We start from the raw sequence: 27,158 nt of genomic DNA, 5'->3' as shown, positions 1-27,158 counted from the left end.
AGGTTAGTCTTTTCACTACTCTACAGCTACTACTTAAACCACATGTCCTCTCAATAAAATGAAAAATATGTTTTCCAGGTTTGCAACAAACAGCCAAAAAGGAAGCTGCAAATACTTTTACACATCTCATATAATTTTTATATGTTTTCAAGGATTTGTATTGGAAGAAAAATGCAGAGAGATTTCATCCCATGGATACACAACAAAAGGAACATGTTACCAACGTGGCAAGGATGCACCATATGTATAGAGCATGGGATGTTGGGATGAAAAAAGAGGCAATGATGTTCATTTCTTTCTCATGTACTAATGTTGTGTCCCCTCTCTAAAAAAACAGTTTAATCAAGAAACATCTCTTTATGTGGGTACTTGTTTGATCTTGCAATTTGGCAGAAAGATCATTTATTAAAGATGTGACATCCTATTCTATGAGTTTCATTTTTTAAAGATAATATATTAGAAATGGAACTCTCATGGAATCAGAATAGAGAACACAAATGGGAATTTTAACTCTTCTTGTTTTCCTGTAACAAAATCATGGTCTTACTTAAGTTGATATCTCAAGTGAAATTCCAACTGCTCAACATATTTTCTAAAAAAAAACCCAACAAAACAACCCAACAAAACACAAAAAAACCAAAACCAAACCCTGAACAACAGCCTCCTCTCCTCTTTTCTTTCCCCTTCCATTCCCCCCGCAATTTTATCACTTTTTACTACACTATCTTCCCAAGCCATACATTCAGAGGACATGCACTGATATTACCACAAAAACAATATGCTGGAAAGATAAGCAACCTCTTGCAAAGATCTGCAGAAAATTAATGAAATTCACACTCCTACAAACATTTATTTAATGTAAATGCATGGAGTCCAACCTAGTGGCACAGATGGCATGGTTCCCAAATATAATTTCCAAATTAAACTTACAACTTGGGCAATAACCATCTGCAGTCAGCTTTAACCTTTGTGTCCTGGCTAAATGCTAATTGGCATCACTTGCTCCTTCAAAAAATTCCTTCCAAGTTTCATCCAAATTCAATTTTCTTCACATTCCATGCTATAAATGTCTCTAGTCTTGCTGCATACTTTTAAATGGCTGCCAGGAGGGACTGCACTCCCATGATACAGAGCATAATCCATCTGCATGGTTTATAACTACTTCCATACCCTGTGGAATGGGGACTATTTTGTCAGAACAAAATTAAATTGGTTAAACTGGTGAAGAGTTGTTCCGGGTAGAAAATTAATGCACTCAGTGGAGTTTTCAATCTCATATTAGTATCCAGCTATACAGAGAGAAAACCTCTGCAACAATGTGCACAGTTTAAAGACCTAAGTTACCAGCTCATACATGTTGGCTGGAAATGTTGTAAACCTAGATCAGCTTGGAGGCAAAGGCATGCAATAGCATCCTGGCTTTTCAGAAACATACTCCATGTAACTATTACGTAGCAAAGAGAGGAAAAAAAAAAACCCTCCAAACTTCTGAATGTGACTCCCAGCACCAGAAAGGGGGAGGGGAAGTAAATTTTATTGTTTATACGTAAAAAGGAGGGAAAACATTCCATGTATTACAATTAATAGAAATCAATGAAAAACAATTGAAAAAATGCCTTACCTTGAGAAGTTGAGGAAATGAACATGTCTAGTGAATAAATAGGGCTGCTCAGCAGTGCTTATGTTTTTAATCAATTCCATCTAAAAAAGAATTAACAAATCACATTTTCCAGGTTACATCAATGCACATTTTGAGGCAGATACAACTATACAAACAACATATGTAATTTTCACGTCTGAATTACTCAGGAACCCTTCCCCACTATACCTCCCAAACACTGCCATCAAGATAGCAGGAATAATTACTATTTCATGTCTAAGCAAGAAAGTTTAAGCTGCAGACACCATCCTGCCATCACTGAACTTACGTACTTCCTATATCAGTTTAAGGAAAGGCATAAACTAAAGGAAAACTCTAACCTCTGCCTAAATCTGCACCAGAACTTTGCAAGTGGCAGCTGCCCTCTGAAAACACTGGCTCTTTTCACCAGAATGCCAAAATGTAAAACGTCTGAAATTGTAACAGAAAGTAGGAGCTGAGCCAATGACCAATTTAATATAAGAATAAAAATAGCCAACATTGCCAAAACACTGATTCACCTGTTTAAATACAGAAATTCATACTCCTAATCCTTTCACTATTACAGCAAATTAAGAGTACAGATTAACTGGGCACTTTGAGAAAGATGATGCTAAGTTCTAGTTCAGGCACATTCACTTTTTAAAAAGAAATAAATAAAATCTTCAGATCACTAAAATGGAGTAATGTAAACAGCATAGACTGAAGACAGCGCTCCATGGATATGAGTATCTAGGTTGCGTAAGCTGAGCTCTATCTAGATGCAGAGAAAACAAAGCATCTAGTGGAGCACCATGCTAGTGAGTTGAGACACCCTGGTTAATTTTGCTTCCTTATTATTAATTTACTAAGATTTATGTTCAGATTTTCTGTTCCGTGTTCAAATGCATGTTATGCTATGGACGTTGAAACCAAATGCATTTGAAATGATAAGTTTATTGATTTTTGCAAACTGGTTAGTAGAAAACAATACAGAAAGTAATAGAAATTCATAAACGGGGGGGGGGGATAGAAGGTAAACCAAACATTCTGGTTTGAGCCATATCAATTGATGTACTAAATTTAGACACCATTAAGGAGACTTAAAAAAAAAAAAATTAATCTATTTCATAAAACTTGAATCCTATACCTGACACAGACAAAATAACAGTCTGTTAAACAGAGGCCAAGATAAACTGACTGGCATGTGATGAGTTACTGCACTAAAATCCTGAAGAACACTGTAGAAAAGAATGTCCGGGCCATAACAAATATTAAACTACATTTAAGGGACAACAATTGTAATTTTTTTTCCTGCTATCTCCCAGTTTTGCTATACTGATATTCTGCCATGGTTTTTACTCTGGATGTCACATCTTACTGCTTCTCATCCATCTTTTATCTCCATTTTTTCCTAGGACACATAACCGGCATTCTTCTTGCAGACTACACAAGTTACAGCTATTTAACTTCTAGAACCAAATAAACAAGTGCAGAAACTTATATGCTTTTACCTATTTTTCCTCTGCCTCAACAATTTTATACACATACATGTACGATGATGACTGAAGCAAACAGCTCAGTTTGTCTGTCTTCTCAAGATGGGTCTTTTCCTATCAAATTAGTTCAAGTCCATCAAGGCATATTAGGTACAGACCCTTTATATCAAGGCATATTAAGTCTAAGAAAGCTGTCCTGGGTTCAGCTGTAGCAGTCATTTTTCTCCTTCTTGGTAGCTGGAAGGCTACGGAGGACCCGAGGCCTGCGGAGGAGCTGAACCCCGCGGCGGCCGAGAGCATTCCGCGGAAGCCGCCCGCCGAGCCCCAGGAGGATGCAGGAGACCACGCAGCATTTCCCAGCAAGGCAGAGGAGGAAGAGCTGGACTCAGGAAAAGAGAAGCCGGTGGTGGGAGAGCCGGCAAGCACAGCAGCTACACCAGCCCCAGTGACAAGTACAGCAGCATCAACTGAGAGTTCTGAAGGTTTTGAATGGCCTTTGGGTATCCTTGGGACCTGCCTGCTGATTGTGGTGGGGATCAGCATGTTGGCACACACACAGGCTGTGTTCTACCCACGACCATTTTGTCTGATCTCAAAAGTTAAGCAGAGTCAGGTTTGGGTCTTCTCTGGGGTTAGATGACGATAGAGGGGGACCAAGAGGTTTTCCCCAAGGCTGGAGAGTCATGAGTGGCAGGGCATGTGGGACAGTATGGGCAAGTATCTAGTCCACTGGGCTCCTCCAGTAATTTGGAAGCATCGGAGATGGAAGGAGCTGTATGGAGTCCCCAGCAACAAGCTGCAGAAACTGCTTAAGGGGACAGTGAATTATTTTGAGCCTGGTGGGCCCATGACATTCAGGCCATCAGAGCAGAGATGCAACACAGAGATGGGCTCATGGTCGAGGGGTGGACTTAGCAATGGACACTATTGCCCAGGTTATTCACGAGTGTGAATACTGCACACAGTCTCTCCTGTTCAGGACGACTGTTACAAGAGATGAAGCCTGACATCATGGACCAATGGACTCAGCAGCTTTATAGGGATTGGTCCATGTACTAAGATAAGAGTGATGGTAGTATACTGAAAATGTGGGATCTGAGCATGACGTGAATGGTATAGAATAAGGGGTGGATACTGTCCTGGGTTCAGCAGTAGCAGTCATTTTTCTCCTTCTTGGTAGCTGGTGCAGTGCAGTGTTTTGACTTTCGGCTTGGGAACAGAGCTGATAGAGATGTTTTGGTTTGGCCAAGGACTTTGTGAGCCTCATGCTCTGCCAGGGAGGAGGGGAGGCCAGGAGGAAACAGAGACAGGACACCTGACCCAAACTGACCAAAGAGGTATTCCATACCACAGCACGTCATGCCCAGGATGTAACTGGGAGTTAGCCGGAAGGGCTGGTAGACTGCAGGGTTGGAGGAGGTATCGGTCGGTGTTTGGTCGGGTTGGGGGAGTGAGTTATCAATTGGCTGGTGGTGAGGTGTTGTATTCTCTTCCCTTGTTATTTTCTTTATCATTGTTATCATTGGTGGTAGCAGTAGTGATCTGTGTTACACCTTAGTTACTAAATTGTTCTTATCTCAACCCGTGGGAGTTGCATTCTTTTCAATTCTCCTCTCTGTTCCTCCGGGAGTAGGGGGAGGGAAAGAAGGGGGGGAAGTGAGTGAACAAGCTGTCTGGCTGAGTTTAAACCACAACAAAAGTGCATCACGGTGTATTAGAATACGAAGATATATTAAGTCCGAAGGGCTGTAAACCCAAGGGGATGGAACTTAAAAGACCACAAACAGAAAGACAATATGAAAAGAAAAGAGAAACAAGAGAAAACAGACAGATGTGTGCTTTAAAAAAAGTGGCAAGAAGGGAACAGCCCCCCTGCTTTAGTTAGTCATATACAGACCCCAGACTGGTTGATTCAAGTACAAACAGATCTTTATACAGTTCCTTCAGTACAACATAAATGTTGTGAAAAAGAAATTAATAAACCTGAAGAGAAGAGCTTGCCCAAACCAGAATTAGAAAGCCCAGGAAACTTTGTAATAATTGGAACAAGCAATTGGCTACTGTTTGTTAATTCCCTGATGAGACAAAGGCTTCCCTTGCAAACCAAACAAGCCAACATTTTTTCAGGACTCTGTCTGCCAAAAAATTATATTCATTCATCTTGAAGAATGAAACAAGGGGAGACTCTAGAGACTGTCTATCAGATGTCTCAGTTGGCTTCTTTGTTTTTACCCAGAAAAGTGAAAGAGAATTTAAATTCTCAGAACTGTACGAAGCTTTACTTATGTTTATTGGCATTTTACCTGTGTTACTGTATCTGCATGAATGAATGAAGGAAGATGACAGAAAAAAGTTACTGATATGGAATAAAAACTCCATTCATGCCATTACAGTCACCACTGTAACTGCATCTTGGAATAAATAAAAAACAAACATTAGAGTATAAATATGGATATTTACAGATAGTATACATATACAGATTAATCCCACTGAGTTTAAAAAGTCAGGCACCTTTAACATAATACCACTACATAAACGTGTGGGAGTAGTATATGTGAGTGTTACAAAGCACCATGCAAGCCTCCCTTACTCTTCATCTCTCCCTAGGGCTGGTACCAATTTGCTAGCACCAGGCGGATTCACATCACACCACTATCATGTTTCCCATTGCACTTCACCTGATGTCAGTGTCAGGCTTGTGTCAACCAGTTTTTGTACCAGCACAGGCACTTCTGCCTCTGGAGCAAAGTCTGGAAAGATGCACAGAGAGTAGGACAGCATCTGGCTCCTGGCTTTTTTAAAATCCCTTGCTACCAAACTCAATCTCTTGAGCTATAAGAATAGCTTAGACCAAAGCACGCACAGAATTTTGTTTTGACTTAAAAGTACCTTCACATTTAGACACTTAATGATGAACTAGACTTGCAAGCAGATGTGGATAAAGCTACAATGTGCATATGAACAAACAAGCAAAAACCATCCTTTTAAAAACTGTGCCAAAAGGGTAAGTAAGGCTTAACAGAAACAACACACAGATGTCAGGAGGGAAAAATAAGTAACTGTAATGGCTCACAGCCACATGCAAACTGTGGCCATATTTCCCATGGGCCTACCTCTCTCTGATCCCACTGTGCTGAACTGATTTCAGTCTAAGAAGCCAAACATTAGACAGTGCCTCCTTTTAAGATGACTTTAAAAAAAAAAAAAAAAAAACAAACAAATTTTGAAAGGTCTCCCATAGGAGTAAGGTCTCCAGTGGGTTCTTTTGCTCTTGGTTTGGTGTTTTGGTTCTTGGGTTTTACAAGATAGCTAGTGTAGAGTACCAACACAGAGGAAGACTGAGCAGAGGAGAACAGCTGAGGAAAGCAAAGCACCTTTGGAGGGAATGAGTTATGTAGGAGACAGACATACAAGTGCAAATGATGTAGGAGATTGTCTTAACCAATCTAAGTTTGGAAAGACATGAAAAAGCACAAGCAGCAGAAGAAAAACTACCCTGGCAAACACTGTTAGGAAAGAGATGAACCAGAACACACCCATGTTTAGAGGGAGCAGCTGTAGAAATATCTGGAGTAAGCTTGAATGGAGCATATGCTCACTAGGATAAGGGCCCATGAAGAGCCATTCCTTTTCTTGCTGCTACCATGAGCTCTCCTGGGAAAGTCAGGTTACTGCAGTGAAACAGTGCTGAAAAAGACAGCAATTTGCTTTTGAAATTAATTAAATTGCACCAGAGGGTTCATGCTGCTAAACAAGGATCCAGGGAGAAGGAAATGCCAGGACACAAAGACTGGAGAGGCAGGCAGTGATATCTCATGCCCACATGCTCTCAATCCACCAGTGGAGCCTATGGCATGGCCCAGCCACATCAGCTCAACTGCAGCGCAAAAGCAAACCAAAAGAACTGGGCACACTGCATGGCAAAAGCCTGCAGAGATGAGAAACCACAACAAGCACTTGGCAAATACCTCTGTGGTGTGGTCAACACACATCTGCTGTCATTCCACCTCTCCATAAACACTTTATTGTAAAGAACAGGGTCTTTAGCATAAATGCTGATTTGCTCCCTAGCATAATATCTTTCTACCACTGTGATTCCTTAAGCTTTTATTGTAAGTTTTCCTCCAAAATTAATTTTCTGCACTGATCCTTAAACAGGACCTTTAAAGAAGACCAGATCTGCAAAGAGATGCAATCCTGTAAATCACAAGCTGTTTCTGAATCTTAAAGCCCACCTGAGCAAGAACATCAGAAGGCAATATCCAAACGGAAAGGTTTTTCCTTTGTCTACCATCCTACGCTACTACTGTAGGATCTCAGTTAGCCATGCTGAAGAAATTAAACCATAACGGCTCAGCATCACTCATGCATTTGTTGCTGTACTGCAAATCACAATCCAGCAGATGGCACAGTTAAATGACTGAGGGAGACTGGACAGGCCCTCTCCGAGAGGGGAGAAACGTGGAGGATGGCTTTGCTCCAGCCACAGCATTGTTCCTGCTTAAAAACTCAGCTCAAGGCTTGTGAGAGAGGACACCACCTTTCCCTCTTCTGAAAACAGCCAGTTCCCCAAGCTAACTGTTCATAGCAGTCCTGTTTGGTTCAGTGTTTGCAATAGGTAAATTCTACTGGGAACAAAAAGAATCTGATAATAATCCCACCCAGACAACAGCCAAAACATTACCACTTTTTTTTTTAAGTTGCTGTTATTTCACTGGGAGAATCTGAGGTCAAAATGTACAAAAACGGTGAGGCAACTGGAATTTTCCAAGTGAGGTCAGCTGGATCACACTCTGGTCTCTACTAACACTGATAAAATAGGACAAAAAAAAAAAAATCTCTGTATCTTTCTTGTGAGTTCTTTACCTTCCTCTACTGTTTTCAGGCATGCAGGGTCCAGGATGCACAAGTATCTACAGGTGTTTGGTATATCACTTTCATCTTGGTATCATTTCCATAAACAACTCGCAGGAATGAGACTAGGTCTTTGTTTTCAGCTTTCAAAAACTTGGAATAGTTTCAAGAATTTCTCCAGCTCCCCAAGCTGCTATGACAAATTTTGTCTTTAGAAGCACTTAAGAAAAATTAGTGATGGAATTTTAGTGTGTTAAACTGGAATTAGACATAAAGCTGGCTGCATGGCCATAAGGATGGGTGGTAGAAGTAAACAATATGAGGATAAACCATCAATTACTCCTGCAATTCGTATCGGTATCTCTATAATATATCTACATCTATACTCTTACTCTCCAAATGAAAAAAATAAAAAACAACCAAACAAAAAAGGGTGGTGGGGAGGAAGGCAGGGAAGGGGAAGAATTATTTTGCAGGAGTTTGCTTGTCATCTTAAAGCCACATCAGTTAGATTAACTTTGTATACATGAATAATACACATTATTTTCTGAATTTAATTTACTTGGAAATATCATAGCAAATGGTAAGGCACAGATTAACCAATCTATTTCCAGAACTCACTCCCTTATGCCCACAGATGTTCAAATGCTGCACTTATAATTGCTGGCAAGCACATATGATTTGGGGAAATGTCTTGGTAGGAGACTGGGAAAGGCAATGAAAATATGGATTTCAGTTATGTGCAGTCTCCATAGTCATTAAGAACACCTACATGCTTAACTTTATTCAACAACAGCAGACTACATAAGCTAAACATTTACATAAAAGTCTTGGCTGGATCAGGGCATTAACCAAACACAGTACAGACAAATTACATAAGGAAGAGAGACATTTCTTCAGTGAGAAGCCCATGCACATGCTGGGAGCCTACAGCCCTGCCCAGCTCTCTTTTCTCTCATTCCAATGCCTGGAGCCTGAGACCATCCATTCTCTTAACTTCCCCTTGTGTACACCACATTAAAGGTGGCAGAAATAATTTATTTTTTCCTATTCTGCTCATAAAAAATGAGAAGACAACTAAAACCACCCTGAACAACACAGTTACTGTCTCCAGGCATGTTTCCTGCTGATCAAAGGCACTTTTCAGCAAAAGTACTCATTAAATTATGAACATATTGTAACTATGTAAATAAGCCATAATTTAAGAGACCCAAGTTATACTAGGGCAATCTATAGAGTACACCATTAGCTCAGTGTCAATTTATCCAGTATCATCTGTGTTCCAGCCCATTTTTACCTAGTAACAGAGCAGCTTCTGGTGCAGACAAAGTAATGAGGATATTTATCCTCTGTCATTGTACTGGTTGAATCAAAAATAAGCCTCCAGAATCTCCACATACTTGACTAAAATACTGAAGACTGTTGTGATGTGATATCTGATGAACGACACAGCCAAAACCCAAAAGCAGTCATACCCACTGAAGTCTTCTATCCCATATCCTACAGTTAAGCAGAAAAACTAACCAGGCAGTAGCTCAGGATAGTTTGACCCTGACCTGATGGGGCCCGATGGGACCATCCTGCAAACTTCCGAGGCTCCAAGGTGCTGCCAGTAGGATACACAGAGGGATGCTGCAGTAACTGCAGCCCAGACCTTCCCTTGGCCACAAGCAGGGGCACTGGGGAGATACTGTCCTCCCCCTCAAACCTTTCCCCTGGGGTGCTGCACCCAGCTGTGCACAGAAGCCTTTGGGTTGGCATGGCAGCCCTGGCTAGTCGGCCCCACCTTGGGCTGAACTTAAAACACCATGTGGGGTTAGGTAAGGCAGCTGGTGGTGAGACACCTATGGCCATCTTGGAAGGAAGGAAGGTGGGACCAGCAGGACAAATATCTGCTCCCAAATTTCCATTTGAAATGAACCACTGTGTCTAAAATAACAAACTTCTGCTCATAAACAGGCTACAAAAAAATCACCCCCAATCATAGCACAATGCCACTGGCAGGCCCAGGTCTGTATATACCATTGCATTTATTCTTTTGTGGTTTGCTGGCTGCTATTTCTAGAAGTGACACAGGCAGTTATTGCAGCCTCTACCTGATCTGTAGATCAAAATAGCAGCTGTGGGCAATTTGTGTGCAACAGCCATGTCTATAGCATCTGACCATATCCATACTCTTCAGAGCCTGAGGTTTTCTGTATTACTTGCACCAGCATCTGCTGATGGCAGTGATATTCGGAGGGCACTTGGTTACCCTAAATACAAAAGAATTTAAATAATTGGATCTTTTGTGGAATCAAAGCTGCAAAAATAATGCCCTCTACAACTTTAAAGGAACAGGAAAAGGGGTGCCTGGGTAAAGAGGTTTCATGTGATATTTTCATTTGCTTTAGTGAGGGTTGTGTGATAGCATGAAAAAGGCAGATGAGCAAGAGGCTGAGATAAGATCAAGGATGTGTCAAATTATAGCAACACAGGTTAGTATAGCACTGGGTAACAGCTTTTTGAAGCAAATGTTTCCTAGAAAATTCTGAATGAAGATAGTGAGGAAAAACCCCAAACAAAACAACTATTGGCTATTATTTACTCCTGCTCTACTAAAAGAGACCCAAGTTAGGTCTAAATAAGCTGGCCTGCTTATATGATAAATGGTTGTGCCCTGAAGATACATTAATACAAATCCCAGAAGCTGTTAGCACCTAACTTCTCTTGTACTAACCCTTCTTGCTTCACTGCTGGACTAACTGCTACGCTGACTAAATTCACGAGCTGGCTCACTGGAAGTTAGCTTTTCTGCTTAGCTTCCACATCATGTTGCTCTTGGCTCTATCATCCATTTTGCCTATTAACTGAAGCCACTCAGAGGATGATGAATTCTGGCTGATTACTCAGGTCAAAGAACCAGTGTGCATTTTAAATATGATTTCTGCCAGCATATGCCTTTGTCTCTCAGTCTCACAAACATACTAAGAAAACAGGATCGAAGATGAAGTTACCTGTTCATTTTTGGTCAGTCTTGTCTTGTTATGGATGTCGGATGTAACCAGGTTGAATCCATGTTTCTCTGATAAAATTCTCAAAAGCAAAACCACAGTTCGACTTCCACACTTTCCAACTCTGTTGTAGACCACCTGGCTGGGGAAAGGAAGTACCTAAATAGAGATTGAAAAAACATGGAGTCAGTATATTGGTATTTTTGTTTCTGTGTACCTCTGAATCACAGCATATTTTGACTGTAAGCCAACAAATACATACAGGAGAATTTCTAGGGCTCTGCCCAGGTCAGAAGTATTCACTTTCACCAGCAAGTTAGAAGCTCTTTAGACTAGAAAGACACAGCTCAGAGTGTGGCAAGCTGAGATTTCCCCCTCATGATCCAGTTTAAGCCAACAGTGCAGATAGGTAACTACTCCAAATACATTAAGCCTCTGCTGGTGTCTTCTAGAGAAGACGATGATGTGCTTAAACTTGCTGCTTGGTAACCTCAGCACAAATAATCACCTTTAGTTGACCGCCTACCATACAAAGAACAAAGAGGAGTGACTTTTCACTACAGTTTGGCAACTCAGAGTGAAGCTGACATAATGCAAGAGGAATGCTCAAAGAGAAAAACTTCAGCTTAAAAAGAAAAAACACCAGCAACAACCACCAGTTGTACAGAGCTAAGATTAATCAACTGTTTCTACTTCAAATATAAACATCAATCTTCCAAAGGGACTCACAGAACAAATCATGACACTGGCTAGGTATGTACTTGCAGAATAAACAATGCTTGGGACACAGGCAGCCTGGAGGTCAACTGGCACAGTCTGATCACCTCTGTAGAGGTAATGTTCACTAACCCTCAGAATAGCCACATCCAGCCTGCCCACTGGGAATGACCTCCAGCCCATGCTCTCTTGCACCATGCTCTCCTCCATGGGAAACCACAAAAAGTGAGCAGTAATTCACTGTCTTGAAGTACACTGGATGCAGCCTTGGTTTGTTTCTGGATGATATTCATGGGCTATTGCTTCAATAAAAGGCATTCTGAAGTCACACAATTTCACTAGACAAAGTATTGTATATAGCAGCAGCATCTGATAATGTAGGCTAAGAGGCATCTTTTTTCAAGCCTTTTAAACTGGCTAACATAAGCCAGGAGTTCAATTTCATCCACAGCAGTGCATATATCACACTCACTTATGGAAAGTTCAGTTTTCTAGTAAGGGGACAGCACAAAATGTTTCCTGACACAGGGAGTGCATCCGGGTTCCAGGCGACGTGTTCAGTGCAGAAAACAACTCACATGACAAAGTAATGGTGTGCCTCAACCTATAGTTACTTCTGCTGTTAATGCAATCACATTCTCCAAGCAGAAGGATTTCTAACATAAGTCATATGAGGCATATGGGCTTCTGGCACTTCTGGTATTTGAAAACCTAACAGATCTTCATTAGGGAAGAAAAATTATTCCTCAGGAAACCCTTCAGATTACTTTCCAAGAGGACTGCAAACTAGAAGAAAAAATCCATAAATAAATAAAAGGAAAATCTGAATTCCCCTATATATAATGGTCACATCCTGGCACTTTGCTATTAACATGACAATAAGGACATTACTATTGTTACCGGTTGCAGTGTTTAGGATACCCTTCACTGCAACATGAACATGGAAACCACCATTCTCCAAAGTACCTTGGGAAGGGGTACGTATTTGGTGAACATGATCTTTGTTAAGCTTTCCAACTTATCCAATCACACCTGCTGATTCAGCAACTAAACACGGGCCTCCCAAGGCTCATACAGAACCCACATAATGGTTTTATAGTTTTCTATGAGATACTTAGCTCCCTTGTTCCTTATCAATCTTTCCCTCAGAAGCCTTGCTTCCTATGAAACAGAAAATCCCAGCCTCAACGATTAGAGAACTCCAGGGGTGATGAATTTAACATGTCTCTGCTACAGCTGTAGCTAACCTTTTCCAAAACAACTGCTACTGATGTCTGAAAGGTTAACATTTGAACACATTATATTATGTTGATAGTAACACCGGGAACACCATCATGGAAAGTTTTCCTTACGCAAGAACACACACGAGCCATATTCTGGATTGTCCACTTTTTGATTCATTTCTTTACACAACAAAAACCAATTATTTGCCACAGCCCTGCAGCACTATCCAAGCAACCACTCTGTAACTTGTGGAATGGATGGAAGGTTCTCCTCTGCTCAGATGTACACTTCTGGCGTACTGTGCTGTGCAAATATGTGAAGTCTTCAAGAGAAATACTAAGTAGATGCTGACAAGTGCCAGTGAAGGAGCAAGAGCTCACACAGCATGTGTTTGCCTAGCATCCTGGAAATGTGATAAATGATGAGAGTTTGTGGAAACATTTAAAAATGCTCCATTAACTGCTTGGAGCTGCACTTCGCCATATAACAAGCAAAATTTTGTCTTCATTGGTACTTCATTCACATGGAATTTTGCTGCATGCAGTTCACATCCAAGTTCTAATTAAATCCCTGACTTGATTAGCCAGTAACTTTGGGTGAATTTTATTAATATAATTCTTTTAAATGAAATGAAATTAAAGCAAGTATTTATAAGGTCTCTTTTCTATGTGAAAGCAACTTTAGCAGCCAAAAAAGTGACAGTTGCCACCAACTTCTGCCAGTTCTCACCTTTCCTTTTGAAACTCGCCCTCCTATGTAGCACAATTCTGGTTTGCACACTGACAATAACCATGGCAACTCCCAATAGGAAACTGTAAGCAAATACTCACTGCAGTTATACAAAACTGAAATAAAGGGCTTTTATTTTCAGACAACTGTTTAGCTTAAAGGAGACAAATACATCAATACCTTAATTCAGTAAGCATCTGAATGCACCTAGGTAAAATCAGACAGGATTCAAGATAAATAAATGCTACAGCTCAAAGCTCACTTCAGAAGAACATAGTCACTAACAGTAATCAAAACTTCACTGACAGCACTGCTGAATGTGACTGGCTTTAGGGATGTGCTGCCGAAGCTTTGCTCATGTTTCTTCTGTTTACGTCACCATTCCACTTACACACCTGAGTGCATCAGAGGGTGTGCCCAGTACACAAAGCCCCTCAGTACACAGGCTTTTTGACATAAGCAAGTATTTGTTTAATGTGACCAGTTCCCTCTGGATGCTGCAAAACTGTTTTCTGCATTTTAGAAAATGTCTAAGTAATTTTCTAAAATGTCTAAATTTGATGAAGAAATATTTCCTCCTGGATCCTGAGTTTGTATCGGGCAGATCTAAAAATGCAAGAAATTGAAAACTTCTTCAGAGAGGAACTTCTTTCTCTCTTCCCCTTCCTTCCCCCTCCCCCCACCCCCCAATACTTACAATAGACTCAGACAATAGAAGAAATGGTGACAAAGAAGGCACTTGAAAAGGAGGCTCCTATTATATTAGCAGAAGCAAGATGGAAAACAGCAATTGGAGGTTTACAAAACACTAACTGGATTACACTTTATTTTACAATAAGAGTATGCATCATGTAGACTAACTGCTGAGGTGATGCTCTGGCAACGCAATGTTCATGTAACAATATACACAACCTAAAATCATTACAATGACTTTATTGAGCACTGAATCAAAGGCCAGAGGTAATACAAACAATTCAAACATGTAATTCACTTTGGAGTTATACGAATTAGTACGTACAGTTATATAAAAGTAAAATCCACAGCATAATTACAACAGCTCTCTTTAAGGCTTTGGAAAGTTATATAACAATTTACTTGTCAGTTCAAACTGAACTTTTTTTCTTTTGTTCCACACTTAAAGATGTCAGCAACCACTGTGAATGAAATCAAGAAGAAAAAGCAAATTTAAATCGAAATGAAAGTACATTACAGATGATGACTGACAAGTAGCTCTGCCAGTTTTAGGAGGGGAGTCATTTCTCAGATAGCCTGACAAAAGGTCAGGCTTCCATCTTCAGTTGTGGCTTTGTCTCCAGGTAAACCTTTGCACCATTTAAAGAAAAAACAGGCTGGGTAATTACTTGCAGTGTCAACAGTTCAGGGATCCACCCAATGGCCTAAGGCACTCCACTTTTACTGAACCAAATCCAGTATAATTTTGCCAAAAATTTCCCAGCCCAGGTACAATTTGCCCAGACAAAGAGCTCATGTCAGGGATACACGTTCCCAGATGCAATCCACTACTTCCACAACTTCTGCAAGCAAGAGACCCCTGTCCTTACTCATAAGAAGGGCCAGAAGTAGGTGCCAGCATTGACTTCCCCTTTCTGAGCAGGCACTAATCTGTGGTCATAGTGCTCCATGTTTAGCAGGTGAATGAGGCCAACTCACACAGACAAAACTGGTGCGATCATGAAAGCAATGAAACATATGCTAATGACACACATCCCTGTATATCACATCTTCCCAGTTCCAACTTTTCATTTTTTTAACCCGTCCAACTGAGACTGAATTACAAGAATTTAGGAAATTGGTTACTGGGTCAATGCAATGGCCCATCTTGCTCAAGAGTGGTGGAAAACACTAGTTAGGCACTTGCCAACCTGAGTGCTGCCAGCAATCTATTTCTTTCCTCTCTCCTCCTCCAGAGATTGCAGATGGGTTGTTAGAAGGCACATCTATACCTGTTGCCTAAAGAATTTCTTACACAACGTGCTATATCAACAAATTCCAGAATTTTGTTACCCACTATGCATTTCATTTTTAGCTCATCTTTTACCAACTCCACAGAATATCCATTCTCACACTGTGAGTTTCATGAAGACAGATCAGATAATTCAGTCACCAGTTTTGAGATTTTCTTAGATTTGCTGGATGCCTCTATTTAACTGAGGTTTGTCACAAGCCTGCCATGGCCTATTAAAAGACAAACTAAAAGGCCACTAAGAGATAGCATATTTCAAACCTAACTTCAGGAATTGCTGCACAAAATCCATTCCAAGCAAATATCAACTTACTCACTATCAAAGCATTTACAATGAAAAGGTGCTAACACAAAGATATGTTGGCAGAAGACATGACTGAAATATTAAAGTGAGAGAAAATGAAATAAAGTTATCCTCCTTCTTCCCCAGGTAAATCACACAGATTCAGTTATATCAAGATCCATCTATGCAGCCTAGTGACACTGGACAGAGACAGGCTTTGGAATTAACCAAGCCTTTGGCAGATCAGACAGCATGATCTTCTCTACAGGTCACTGAAAATACACTAGAAACCACATGAAAGGTAAGGGTGAAGTTTGTTTGTTTTCAAAGTTTGAAAGCCTTCAAGCTGTAGTGGAACACTGAAAATAGGGCAGCAGAAGAAACAGAAGATTCTCCTGTTGCATTTTCATTAAGCAACTAATTTTAACTGAAAGAGTATGATGTCCCCACCCCCCTCCCCCCACCCCATCTGTTTGGCAGCTGACATTTTTGGAAGAGTAAGTTTAAACGTGTTCTCTAATGACTCAACATCCCTAAGTACCAAAATAAATTGAAAACATAAGCAAGGAGCACAAGCAGCAAAAGGAGACTGGTTGTAGACATAGTCAAACTCATTGAGACTGAAGAAAAGCACTACTATGAAGTGTTTGCCAAAGTTAATGGTTCCCCATGTGCCCCACAAAACAGAGCTGTATAGCCAGTATCAAAACTTCCAATATTTTTTTCCTGTGAAGAAGCGCTTCACCCTTACAAATTTAAAAAGAGTTTGATCCAAAGCATAGTAAAGTCTCCCTGTAAAGTCTCAGATCAGGCCCCATTACAAGATATTATGATTATACATACAGAAAATTGAAACTATGACAACCTAGGAAAATTACTAAGAAAGGTCAAAGATCAAATTTTCAATGTTTTGGCTGCATCCTGTTGAAACATTTTGGTTTGCTCCTTTTATACCTTGCAACTGATTTAGATTCTTACAACAGCAGCTGACAGCTGAGCAAAGCCTCTGCTTCAGCAATCTGCTGCACAAGATTCCCTGCCCAAGAGTGCAGAAGCAGGTTTATTTTAGGTATGTGAAGTTACAGCAACATTCAAATCCGGCGGATGTATAAGAAAGAGTCAAACAGGCTGGTAAAGCGCACATTCTCTGTTCACTCAGCAGCTCTAGGTGGTCACTAAAGTCAGGCAGCCTCTGGAGGTGTGAGCAGGACTCCTGGCTCCCTCATCACTCAGCAACACTCACTGTACACAAGCAAAGGCTGTTTTGGCTCCCATCAAGGATGAAGCAGGTGAGAGGGAATCACCCTACCCAAAAGGTAATGGCTTGGGGAAGGGATACCTGCTAGATTAACCAAATCTTTTTCCTTTCTCCCTTTCTTAACCTATTGTCCTGGGTTCAGCAGTAGCAGTCATGTTTTTTCCTTTGTGCTAACTGGTGCAGTGCTGTGTTTTGACTTCTAGTTTGAGAACAGCGTTGGTGAAGCCGATGTTGTCGGTTGTTGCTAAGTGATGTTTACCCTGACCAAGGACTCTGTGAGGCTCATGCTCTGCCAGGGAGGAGGGGAAGCTGTGAGGAAGCAGAGACGGGGCGCCTGACCCGGGCTAGCCGGGGAGGTATTCCATACCACAGCACGTCATGCCCGGGGTGGGGGGTAACTGGGAGTTACCCGGAAGGACAGGAGCTTCCGGGTGGAACTCGCTTTCTTGGCCGGTGGTATCGTATTCTCTTCCCTTGTTATTTTCCCTTATCATTGTTTTAGCTGATAGTAGCGGTGGTGATTTGTTGCTGGACTGTTCTTGTCTCAACCCGTAGGAGTTGCACTCTCTCGATCCTCCTCCCCGTTCCTCCGGGAGCGGGGAAGGGGAGAGCCCCGGTGCAGGGGGGGGGGGGAGACGGACACGGACCTTGATTGTTGTCAGCTCGGCACCACTCACTGGGAGTGAGTGAACAAGTTACCTGACTGGGTTTAAACCACGACAGTTCTTTTTGGCGCCCAACGTGGGGCACGAGGGGTTGAGATAAGAACAGATCTGACTGGATTGATAGTCACTCGTCACAATGCTGATTTATTGGCTCTCAAGGTTTTTCCTCTTGATCTCACAGTTTCAGTATACCATATCTTACGTCCATCCGGTATTGGCTGTATTAGTGTTTTTCAAGTGTGGGGCTTGGGCTAAGGTTTTTATCCCATTGTACTTTATGGTAATGACTTGTAATACAATAGAATCATTGATCATGAAACTGATCTGGTTTATGTTCCCAGTGTGGTCACCACCTTTATACTTTGGGAGGTATATGATGGAGGTGCTTAGCAATTACACATCTTTTTTCTCCTTCTCAGGTGCTCAACCTGTGAAGGAGACATCCTTTTACCCTCCTAGTCGTCCCCCCAGACCATTTACATTTGAGAGTTTTGAATTTTTTGAATGGCCTTTTAATGCTGTTGAGACTTGTTTACTGATAGTGATGGGAATCACCATGCTAACACGCATACAGAGTGTGTTTTGCCCACTACTGATTTCAAGAGTTAAGCAGATTCAGGTTTGGGTCTTGTCTGGGGTCAAAAGACGATGTAGGAGGACCGAGAGATTTTCCCAGAGGCTGGACAGCCATGAGTGGCAGGGTGTGTGGGATAGTATGGGCAAGTATCTAGGTCAGTGGGCCCCTCCAGTATTTTGGAATTTCACTACCGAACAACTGCAAAATCCAGAAGAATTAGTAAAACACTTAAATGAGGTGTGTGGTCATTCTGGCCATACCAGAGATGGACAAATCACGGCAACGTGCTGGGGCTTGGCCTATGCTTACAGGGCCTTGTTCAACACTATCCAGCACCTTCAAAAGGAAAAGAATATCGGCGGATTTGAGGGCAAAGCGACAGTCGCTACTCAAACTTTGGCTGCAATGAACAGAGCAGCTACCCCAGTGGCAAGTACAGCAGCTGCTCAAACTTCAACTGCAACAGACAGCGCGGTTACCCCAGCTCCAAGCACGGTAGCTACACCACCCCCAGCAACAAGTACAGTCGCTACTCAAACCACAGTGATAATCACTGCAGCCAAACCAGAGGACCAATTCGTACCAATATCAGTTGCCCCTGTACGCAAGAGAACAAGCAAAAAGGAGGCAAAAAGGGTGAAGCGAGATGAAGAACCAATGAATTCACCACCCGGTCCAGAATCTGATCAGGAGTCATCATCACATGACGAAGAAGAAGAAGAAGAGGTAACTTCTCGACCTCGAACCTCAACCGAGCTGCGGAATATGCGAAAAGATTTTACCCGTCAACCAGGGGAGCACATCATCACCTGGTTACTCCGATGCTGGGACAATGGGGCTGATGGTCACGAACTAGAAGGTACAGAAGCCAAGCAGCTGGGATCACTTGCTAGAGAAGGGGGAATTGACAAAGCAATTGCAAGAGAGAAAAAGTCCCTCAGCCTTTGGAGGAGGCTCTTGGCAGCTGTGAAAGAAAGGTTTCCGTACAAGGACGATGTTACGAGTCGTTCGGCCAAGTGGACTACTATAGACAAAGGCATCCAGTCTCTGAGGGAATCGGCCATCGTAGAGATGATCTATCACATCAAGCCGAATAACGGGGATACACCTATAGATCCAGATGAAGTTGAATGTACACGACCCATGTGGCGAAAACTTACACGGAATGCACCGTCATCATATGCCCATTCATTGGCAACAGTGACCTGGAATGACATAGTACCACTAACAGTGGATGAAATGGTTCATAAACTCCGAGAGTTCGAAGACAATCTCACTCCTTCCATCATCTCAGCTGTGAAAAAACTGTCCCAGGACCTCGACAAATTGAGGGACGATGTATCTGATTTATCCAGCTCCTCACGTGTACCAACACACGTCTCAGCTATTAACAAAAGACGTCCTATTGTTCAAGAGAGGAGATACAGAAGGTATACGCCACGGGGTACCCTATGGTTTTACCTGCTGGATCACGGAGAAGACATGACAAAGTGGGATGGAAAACCTACTTCAGCTTTGGAGGAACGGGTGAGTGAACTGAAGAGGGGAGCAAGGGCCAAGACTGATCGTCCCATGAGAGCTACAGCTTCAGTCTCTGGTGAGCAGTTTCCCAGATGGAGTGGAAGAGCTGATTTTACTCCAGCTCCTGTGATAACGAAGAATAATCCCTTTCAACACGACTTAAGTGTCCAATGCTGTGACGACCATTAGAGGGGCCCTGCCTCCAGCCAGGTGGAGGTAGGGGACAATCGGATTTACTGGACTGTGTGGATCAGATGGCCTGGCACATCAGTCCCACAGAAGTATAAGGCTCTAGTAGATACCGGTGCACAGTGTACCCTGATGCCATCAAGCTGTCAAGGGGTGGAACCAATCTATATTTCTGGAGTAACAGGAGGATCCCAAGAGTTGACTGTGCTGGAGGCTGAAATCAGCCTGACTGGGAGGGAGTGGCAAAAGCACCCTATTGTGACTGGTCCAGAGGCTCCATGCATCCTCGGCATAGACTACCTCAAGAGAGGGTACTTCAAAGACCCAAAAGGGTACCAATGGGCTTTTGGTATTGCTGCTTTGGAGACTGAGGAAATTGAGCAGCTGTCCACCTTGCCTGGTCTCTCAGAAGATCCCTCTGCTGTGGGGTTGCTGAAAGTTGAAGAACAACAAGTGCCAATTGCGACCACAACAGTGCACCGGCGGCAATATCGCACCAACCGAGACTCCCTGATTCCCATCCATCAGCTGATCCGTAGACTGGAGAGTCAGGGGGTGATCAGCAGGACCTGCTCACCCTTTAATAGCCCCATATGGCCAGTGCGAAAGTCTAATGGAGAATGGAGACTAACAGTAGACTATCGTGGCCTGAATGAAGTCACACCACCATTGAGTGCTGCCGTACCGGACATGCTAGAACTTCAGTATGAACTAGAGTCAAAGGCAGCCAAGTGGTATGCCACGATTGATATTGCCAATGCATTTTTCTCCATTCCTTTGGCAGCAGAGTGCAGGCCACAGTTTGCTTTTACTTGGAGGGGTGTCCAGTTCACTTGGAACCGACTGCCCCAGGGGTGGAAACACAGCCCTACCATTTGCCATGGACTGATCCAGACTGCACTGGAACAGGGGCAAGCTCCAGAACACCTGCAATACATTGATGACATTATTGTGTGGGGCGATACAGCGGAAGAAGTCTTTGAGAAAGGGAGGAAAATAATCCAAATCCTGCTGAAAGCCGGTTTTGCCATAAAACGGAGTAAGGTCAAGGGACCTGCACAGGAGATTCAGTTTTTGGGAATAAAATGGCAAGATGGACGTAGACAGATCCCCACAGATGTGATCAACAAGATAACAGCAATGTCTCCACCAACTAATAAGAAAGAAACGCAAGCTTTCTTGGGTGCAGTGGGGTTCTGGAGAATGCACATCCCAAATTACAGTTCGATTGTAAGCCCTCTCTATCATGTGACCCGGAAGAAGAATGATTTTAAATGGGGCCCTGAGCAGCAACAAGCCTTTGAGCAAATTAAACGCGAGATAGTTCATGCAGTAGCCCTTGGACCAGTCCGGACCGGGCCAGATGTAAAAAATGTGCTGTACACTGCAGCTGGGGAGAACGGTCCTACCTGGAGCCTCTGGCAGAAAGCTCCAGGGGAGACTCGAGGTCGACCCCTCGGCTTTTGGAGTCGGGGATACAAAGGATCTGAGGCCAGCTATACCCCAACTGAGAAAGAGATACTGGCAGCGTATGAAGGGGTTCGAGCTGCTTCGGAAGTGATTGGCACTGAAGCACAGCTCCTCCTGGCACCCCGGCTGCCCGTGCTGGGCTGGATGTTCAAAGGCAGGGTCTCCTCTACACATCATGCAACTGATGCTACATGGAGTAAATGGGCTGCACTAATTACACAACGAACTCGAATAGGAAATCCCAGTCGTCCAGGCATTCTAGAAGTCATCATGGACTGGCCAGAGGGCAAAGATTTCGGAATGTCACCAGAGGAGGAGGTGGTGCGTGCTGAAGAGGCCCCACCATATAATAAACTGTCAGAAAGTGAAAAGCAGTATGCCTTGTTTACTGATGGCTCTTGCCGTATTGTGGGAAAGCATCGGAGATGGAAGGCAGCTGTATGGAGTCCTGGACGACAAGTTGCAGAAACTGCTGAAGGAGAGGGTGAATCGAGTCAATTTGCCGAGGTGAAAGCCATCCAGCTGGCCCTGGACATTGCTGAACGAGAAAAGTGGCCAGTACTTTATCTCTATACTGACTCATGGATGGTGGCAAATGCCCTGTGGGGGTGGTTGAAGCAATGGAAGCAGAACAACTGGCAACGCAGAGGTAAACCCATCTGGGCTGCTGCACTGTGGAAAGATATTGCTGCCCGGGTGCAGAACCTGGTGGTGAAGGTACGTCATGTAGATGCCCATGTACCCAAGAGTCGGGCCACTGAGGAACACCAGAACAACCAACAAGTGGATAAAGCGGCTAAGATTGAAGTGGCTCAGATGGACTTAGATTGGCAACATAAAGGTGAATTATTTCTTGCCCGGTGGGCCCATGACACTTCAGGCCATCAGGGCAGAGATGCAACATATAGATGGGCCCGTGACCGAGGGGTGGACTTAACAATGGACACTATTGCCCAGGTTATTCATGAGTGTGAAACATGTGCTGCAATTAAACAAGCCAAGCGGTTAAAGCCTCTTTGGTATGGAGGACGATGGTTGAAGTATAAATATGGGGAGGCCTGGCAGATTGACTATATCACACTGCCACCAACCCGCCAAGGCAAGCGCCATGTGCTTACCATGGTGGAAGCAACCACCGGGTGGCTGGAAACATACGCTGTGCCCCATGCCACTGCCCGGAACACTATCCTGGGCCTTGAGAAACAGATTTTGCGGCGACACGGCACCCCAGAGAGAATTGAATCAGACAATGGGACTCATTTCCGGAATAACCTTATAGATATTTGGGCCAAAGAGCATGGCATTGAGTGGGTATATCACATCCCCTACCATGCACCAGCCTCTGGGAAAATCGAACGGTACAATGGGCTGTTAAAAACTACACTGAGAGCGATGGGTGGGGGAACTTTCAAGCATTGGGATACACATTTACCAAAGGCCACCTGGTTGGTCAACACCAGAGGATCTGCCAACAGGGCTGGCCCAGCCCAGTCAGAACTTTTACATATTGTAGAGGGGGACAAAGTTCCCGTGGTGCATATGAAGAATTTGCTGGGGAAGACAGTCTGGGTTATTCCTGCTTCAGGTAAAGGCAAACCCACTCGTGGGATTGCTTTTGCTCAGGGACCTGGATATACTTGGTGGGTAATGCGGGAAGATGGGGAAGTCCGATGTATACCTCAAGGGGATTTGATTTTAGGGGAAAACAGCCAGTGAACTCAATTGTATACTGTTGCCTGCTGTGTAATGCTTTTATAGCCCATCAACTAGATGTCTCCAGGTCACCAGCGACTGGCCCTGACTTCCCTCCAGCCATCATCCCAACAGAGAATGAACTTGGAACATCATGGACCGAATGGACTCGGCAGCATTATAGGGATTGGTCCATGCACTAAGAAAATGATTTTTTCCTCTTGGTCTGTATGTATATGGATGTATATATGTGGGAGAGCGATGGTGTATTGAAAATGTGGGATCTGAGCACGACGTGAATGGTATGGAATAAGGGGTGGATAATGTCCTGGGTTCAGCAGTAGCAGTCATGTTTTTTCCTTTGTGTTAACTGGTGCAGTGCTGTGTTTTGACTTCTAGTTTGAGAACAGCGTTGGTGAAGCCGATGTTGTCGGTTGTTGCTAAGTGATGTTTACCCTGACCAAGGACTCTGTGAGGCTCATGCTCTGCCAGGGAGGAGGGGAAGCTGTGAGGAAGCAGAGACGGGGCGCCTGACCCGGGCTAGCCGGGGAGGTATTCCATACCACAGCACGTCATGCCCGGGGTGGGGGGTAACTGGGAGTGACCCGGAAGGACAGGAGCTTCCGGGTGGAACTCGTTTTCTTGGCCGGTGGTATCGTATTCTCTTCCCTTGTTATTTTCCCTTATCATTGTTTTAGCTGATAGTAGCGGTGGTGATTTGTTGCTGGACTGTTCTTGTCTCAACCCGTAGGAGTTGCACTCTCTCGATCCTCCTCCCCGTTCCTCCGGGAGCGGGGAAGGGGAGAGCCCCGGTGCAGGGGGGGGGGGAGACGGACACGGACCTTGATTGTTGTCAGCTCGGCACCACTCACTGGGAGTGAGTGAACAAGTTACCTGACTGGGTTTAAACCACGACACCTATCATGCTTTTCGATCTTCTCTTCATTCTTGTTTTCCTCTGCAGTTTGCAACCTGTTCACTTCTTCTGGGACTAAAATTAGATATAGTGCTGTGTCTAAGACCAAAAAGAACTGAATAGTTATTCCTTGTACCTTGTGGATATCCCTTTTTAATAAATCTCATGGTGGCATTCTGAAGAATCAAACCATATGAGACTGTTGCTGGTATAGAAAGGGGTGCTGAACAAAGTCATCACTCTCTCCTTTACCCTACATGAGTGTAAAGATTACAGCAGAAAGAAAACAGGAAGACCCTCAAAAGTTTTCTTGTGAAAAGCAATATTCTCATCTCTTACTTCTAAAGTTCCTCACATTGTGGAAGTCATCCTATTTATGTACACATGTATCTTCTAATGAGATAAAGGAGAGAAATGATATAAGGACACAGTTCACTGACTCTGGTATTCATTGTTGGAGCTAGCATGAATTCAAGTAGGTCAAGAATTTTGGTGTTACTAATTACCCAGTTTTCCACTGGAATGTTTTACATGTCGTATCAAAAACCCCTTAAGCTGCAGAATTTGTGCAGCTTTTACACTATATGTGTATGTACCTTGGAACTGTAAAATTTAAAACTGCTGGTTTTCCTCCTGAGCCCAGGGTTTTGTACACTCTGTGATGTGTTCAGAACACACTGGCACAGTTATTCTCTGTTTAAGCAGTAAATCCTATCACATCCAACCCACATGTTTATACTGGATACCTACAACATGAGAGATATTAAGTAGCTAAGCCTGGTTTTAAAACTTTTTATAATACATCACAGCACTGGTGTTCCCTTAAGTAACCTAACTACCTTAGAGTAGTTTCTATCCTTCCAATGTAATATACATGAATTCACCCCAAAGCCAATAATACTGGATTTGAATGTGGTAAGTGGTAGACTAAATAATTTATTCCTCCGTCTTTCTTCAGATTAAGGGTTAACCCTTTTGTACCTATTGGGGTTGACTATCTATTGGGCTGCACTAGTACAACTCCTCATGGTTTCATCATTGCCAAGGATGTGTCATACTGTACTTCAGTTTGCCCTCCTTCTCTTTACTTTAGTCGTTTCACATTTTATTTAAGGTCTACAGCATGCTTGTCTTTTCCAGTGCACTTTGAGCAGGCACTTTTTAAGTCAACTCAGCCTGAAATAAAGGTTGTTTATAGCCGTAACTGGATTTTAATTTGTAAAACAGGCCAGTTCTGCCGGACTGTAACTCAAATGCTCATTACTGATGAGCTGGCTCTGAGGTGCTCTCACTCCACATGCTCAGGGGAACTCAAAGGGACTGAATTTACTTCACAGCTACCAGTTACAGATTCAAATTTAGTTCACGACAATGTGTCACCACCTGGAGGGACCAGCACCAAAAAGTACCTACAGGAAGGACAGTGTGCTACTAGCCAGTAATTCCAGCAGAGCCAGAAGAAAACCTAGTGTCACCTGAAATGACTCAAAGGCCCAGAATACCTTCCTGACTGACCACAGTGCATGTCTCAGTCACAAGTGGATCCTGTGGTGTTGGAGATGTTGGAGGCAATAATGGATGCAGTCCAGTATCAAGCGCTCCCATTTCACCCTTCTGCAATCTGAAATGATTTATCTGTTCCTCAAGCATACCGAACCTCATTCCTGCTGATCAAGGCAGGACTCCTTTCCGTTTCAGTGGAGGGAGCTTCTCTTTTAGCTATGGTATTTGACACAGAACAAATCTACAAGCTGCAAAACTGGCGATATCAGAATTTTTCTATTTTGTGTAACAGCGGGTAGGCTGCTGTGTTTCACCTTTAACTATGCACACAGCCTGACAATTAAAGTACAGACCAAACGATTGAATACTTCCTAAGCACCTCTGAAATTAGATGGATGAAAACTACAGACTACTGGCATTCAAAAAATCTGCATCCCTGTTGTGTCTCGAAGTCTGTCAAAATTGAGAGGCTGAAAAACATCGGGCTTTGTAAAGCCAATTTACTACTGTTTAAACTTTTGCAGGATGTCAGCATGCACAGTATGTCTCATGGATTTATCTTCTTATGAGAGGCAATCTGGCTTTAATTTCCCAAGTCTCTTTGTACTGTTCATTTACCATCAGTTAGCTTCCCCATATCAACACCTTTCTGATACGCTATATACTGAAGTAGTATTAAAAACAGAAGTAATCATTCTCTCTATATTAGTAAACAACAAATAATTTCTTGTTCTCAAGATTCTTGATCAATAAATTCACATGAACAAAACAAACAAAAATTAGTACTCCATTACTATTCAAATATTTTCACGATGCAATTCACAAAGTAATAGTACAGATTCAATTCTAGTGTATTATATGGTTATATCATTCACCACCTGTAGCTTCAGCAGGATTCCAATCAATTGCAAATAACAGACAATGGGGAAATCTTCTGGAAAATCAGATTTTTCTTCCCTTGAGATACTGCCATTTATAAGGAAGGACAACAAAACTTAAGAAGGACATAAAATAATTATTCCAAATATTTCCCAATTATTTTACACTGCCTTTAATAAACTGAGGAAAGTGGAGAAATATTTTATGGTTTTTAATATCACTGTATTTTATTCACTGTACTACACTCAATCTCAGTAATACAGTAAAACATAGTTCTTCAAACTATAAAGGGGATCTTTGTAGTTAAGGCACTTACTGCATTTTGATTTTTATCAGCCAGGTATTGTGTCTAGTAACCACTGGAAGTTACTCTATTTTAGCATTTCTAAATTCTGATGATTTTTGCTAGATGAAAACTTTCACACTGCACAATATCTCATAATTCATTTTACAAACAGAACAATGCTTTTTAATCACTGAAATCTCCTCCCACCCTGCCCAGATGGATTATTTCAAAGATTATCCACCATTTGGTTTAGAACAGCTAAACACAGAATATCAACTCTATTGCAAACACACACTACTAT

The 27,158-nt window shown here is 42.6% G+C and overlaps 2 protein-coding genes across 2 annotated transcripts in view; both read right to left on the bottom strand.

Annotated features, from left to right (window-relative positions):
- The window catches only part of TAB2 (TGF-beta activated kinase 1 (MAP3K7) binding protein 2), a 313,346-nt gene that overhangs the window by 220,378 nt on the left and 65,810 nt on the right, over window positions 1-27,158 (bottom strand). The window lies entirely within an intron of this gene.
- UST (uronyl 2-sulfotransferase) overlaps window positions 1-27,158 on the bottom strand; it is a 168,155-nt gene that overhangs the window by 75,221 nt on the left and 65,776 nt on the right. Inside the window, exons 3-4 of the mRNA XM_061471522.1 lie at window positions 10,968-11,123; window positions 1,622-1,701 (exon numbers count right to left, since the gene is read on the bottom strand). Of these exons, the coding sequence (XP_061327506.1) occupies window positions 1,622-1,701; window positions 10,968-11,123 (236 nt within the window). The remainder of the gene's footprint in view (window positions 1-1,621; window positions 1,702-10,967; window positions 11,124-27,158) is intronic.

Source organism: Pezoporus flaviventris, unplaced genomic scaffold (assembly GCF_033815535.1).
Source record: "Pezoporus flaviventris isolate CSIRO_AGI_PZ_B2104156 unplaced genomic scaffold, CSIRO_AGI_Pfla_v1 ptg000066l, whole genome shotgun sequence".
NCBI classification, from domain to species: domain Eukaryota; kingdom Metazoa; phylum Chordata; class Aves; order Psittaciformes; family Psittacidae; genus Pezoporus; species Pezoporus flaviventris.
The sequence above is the reverse complement of the archived record's forward strand: the minus strand, read 5'-3'. Positions and strand labels throughout refer to the sequence as shown.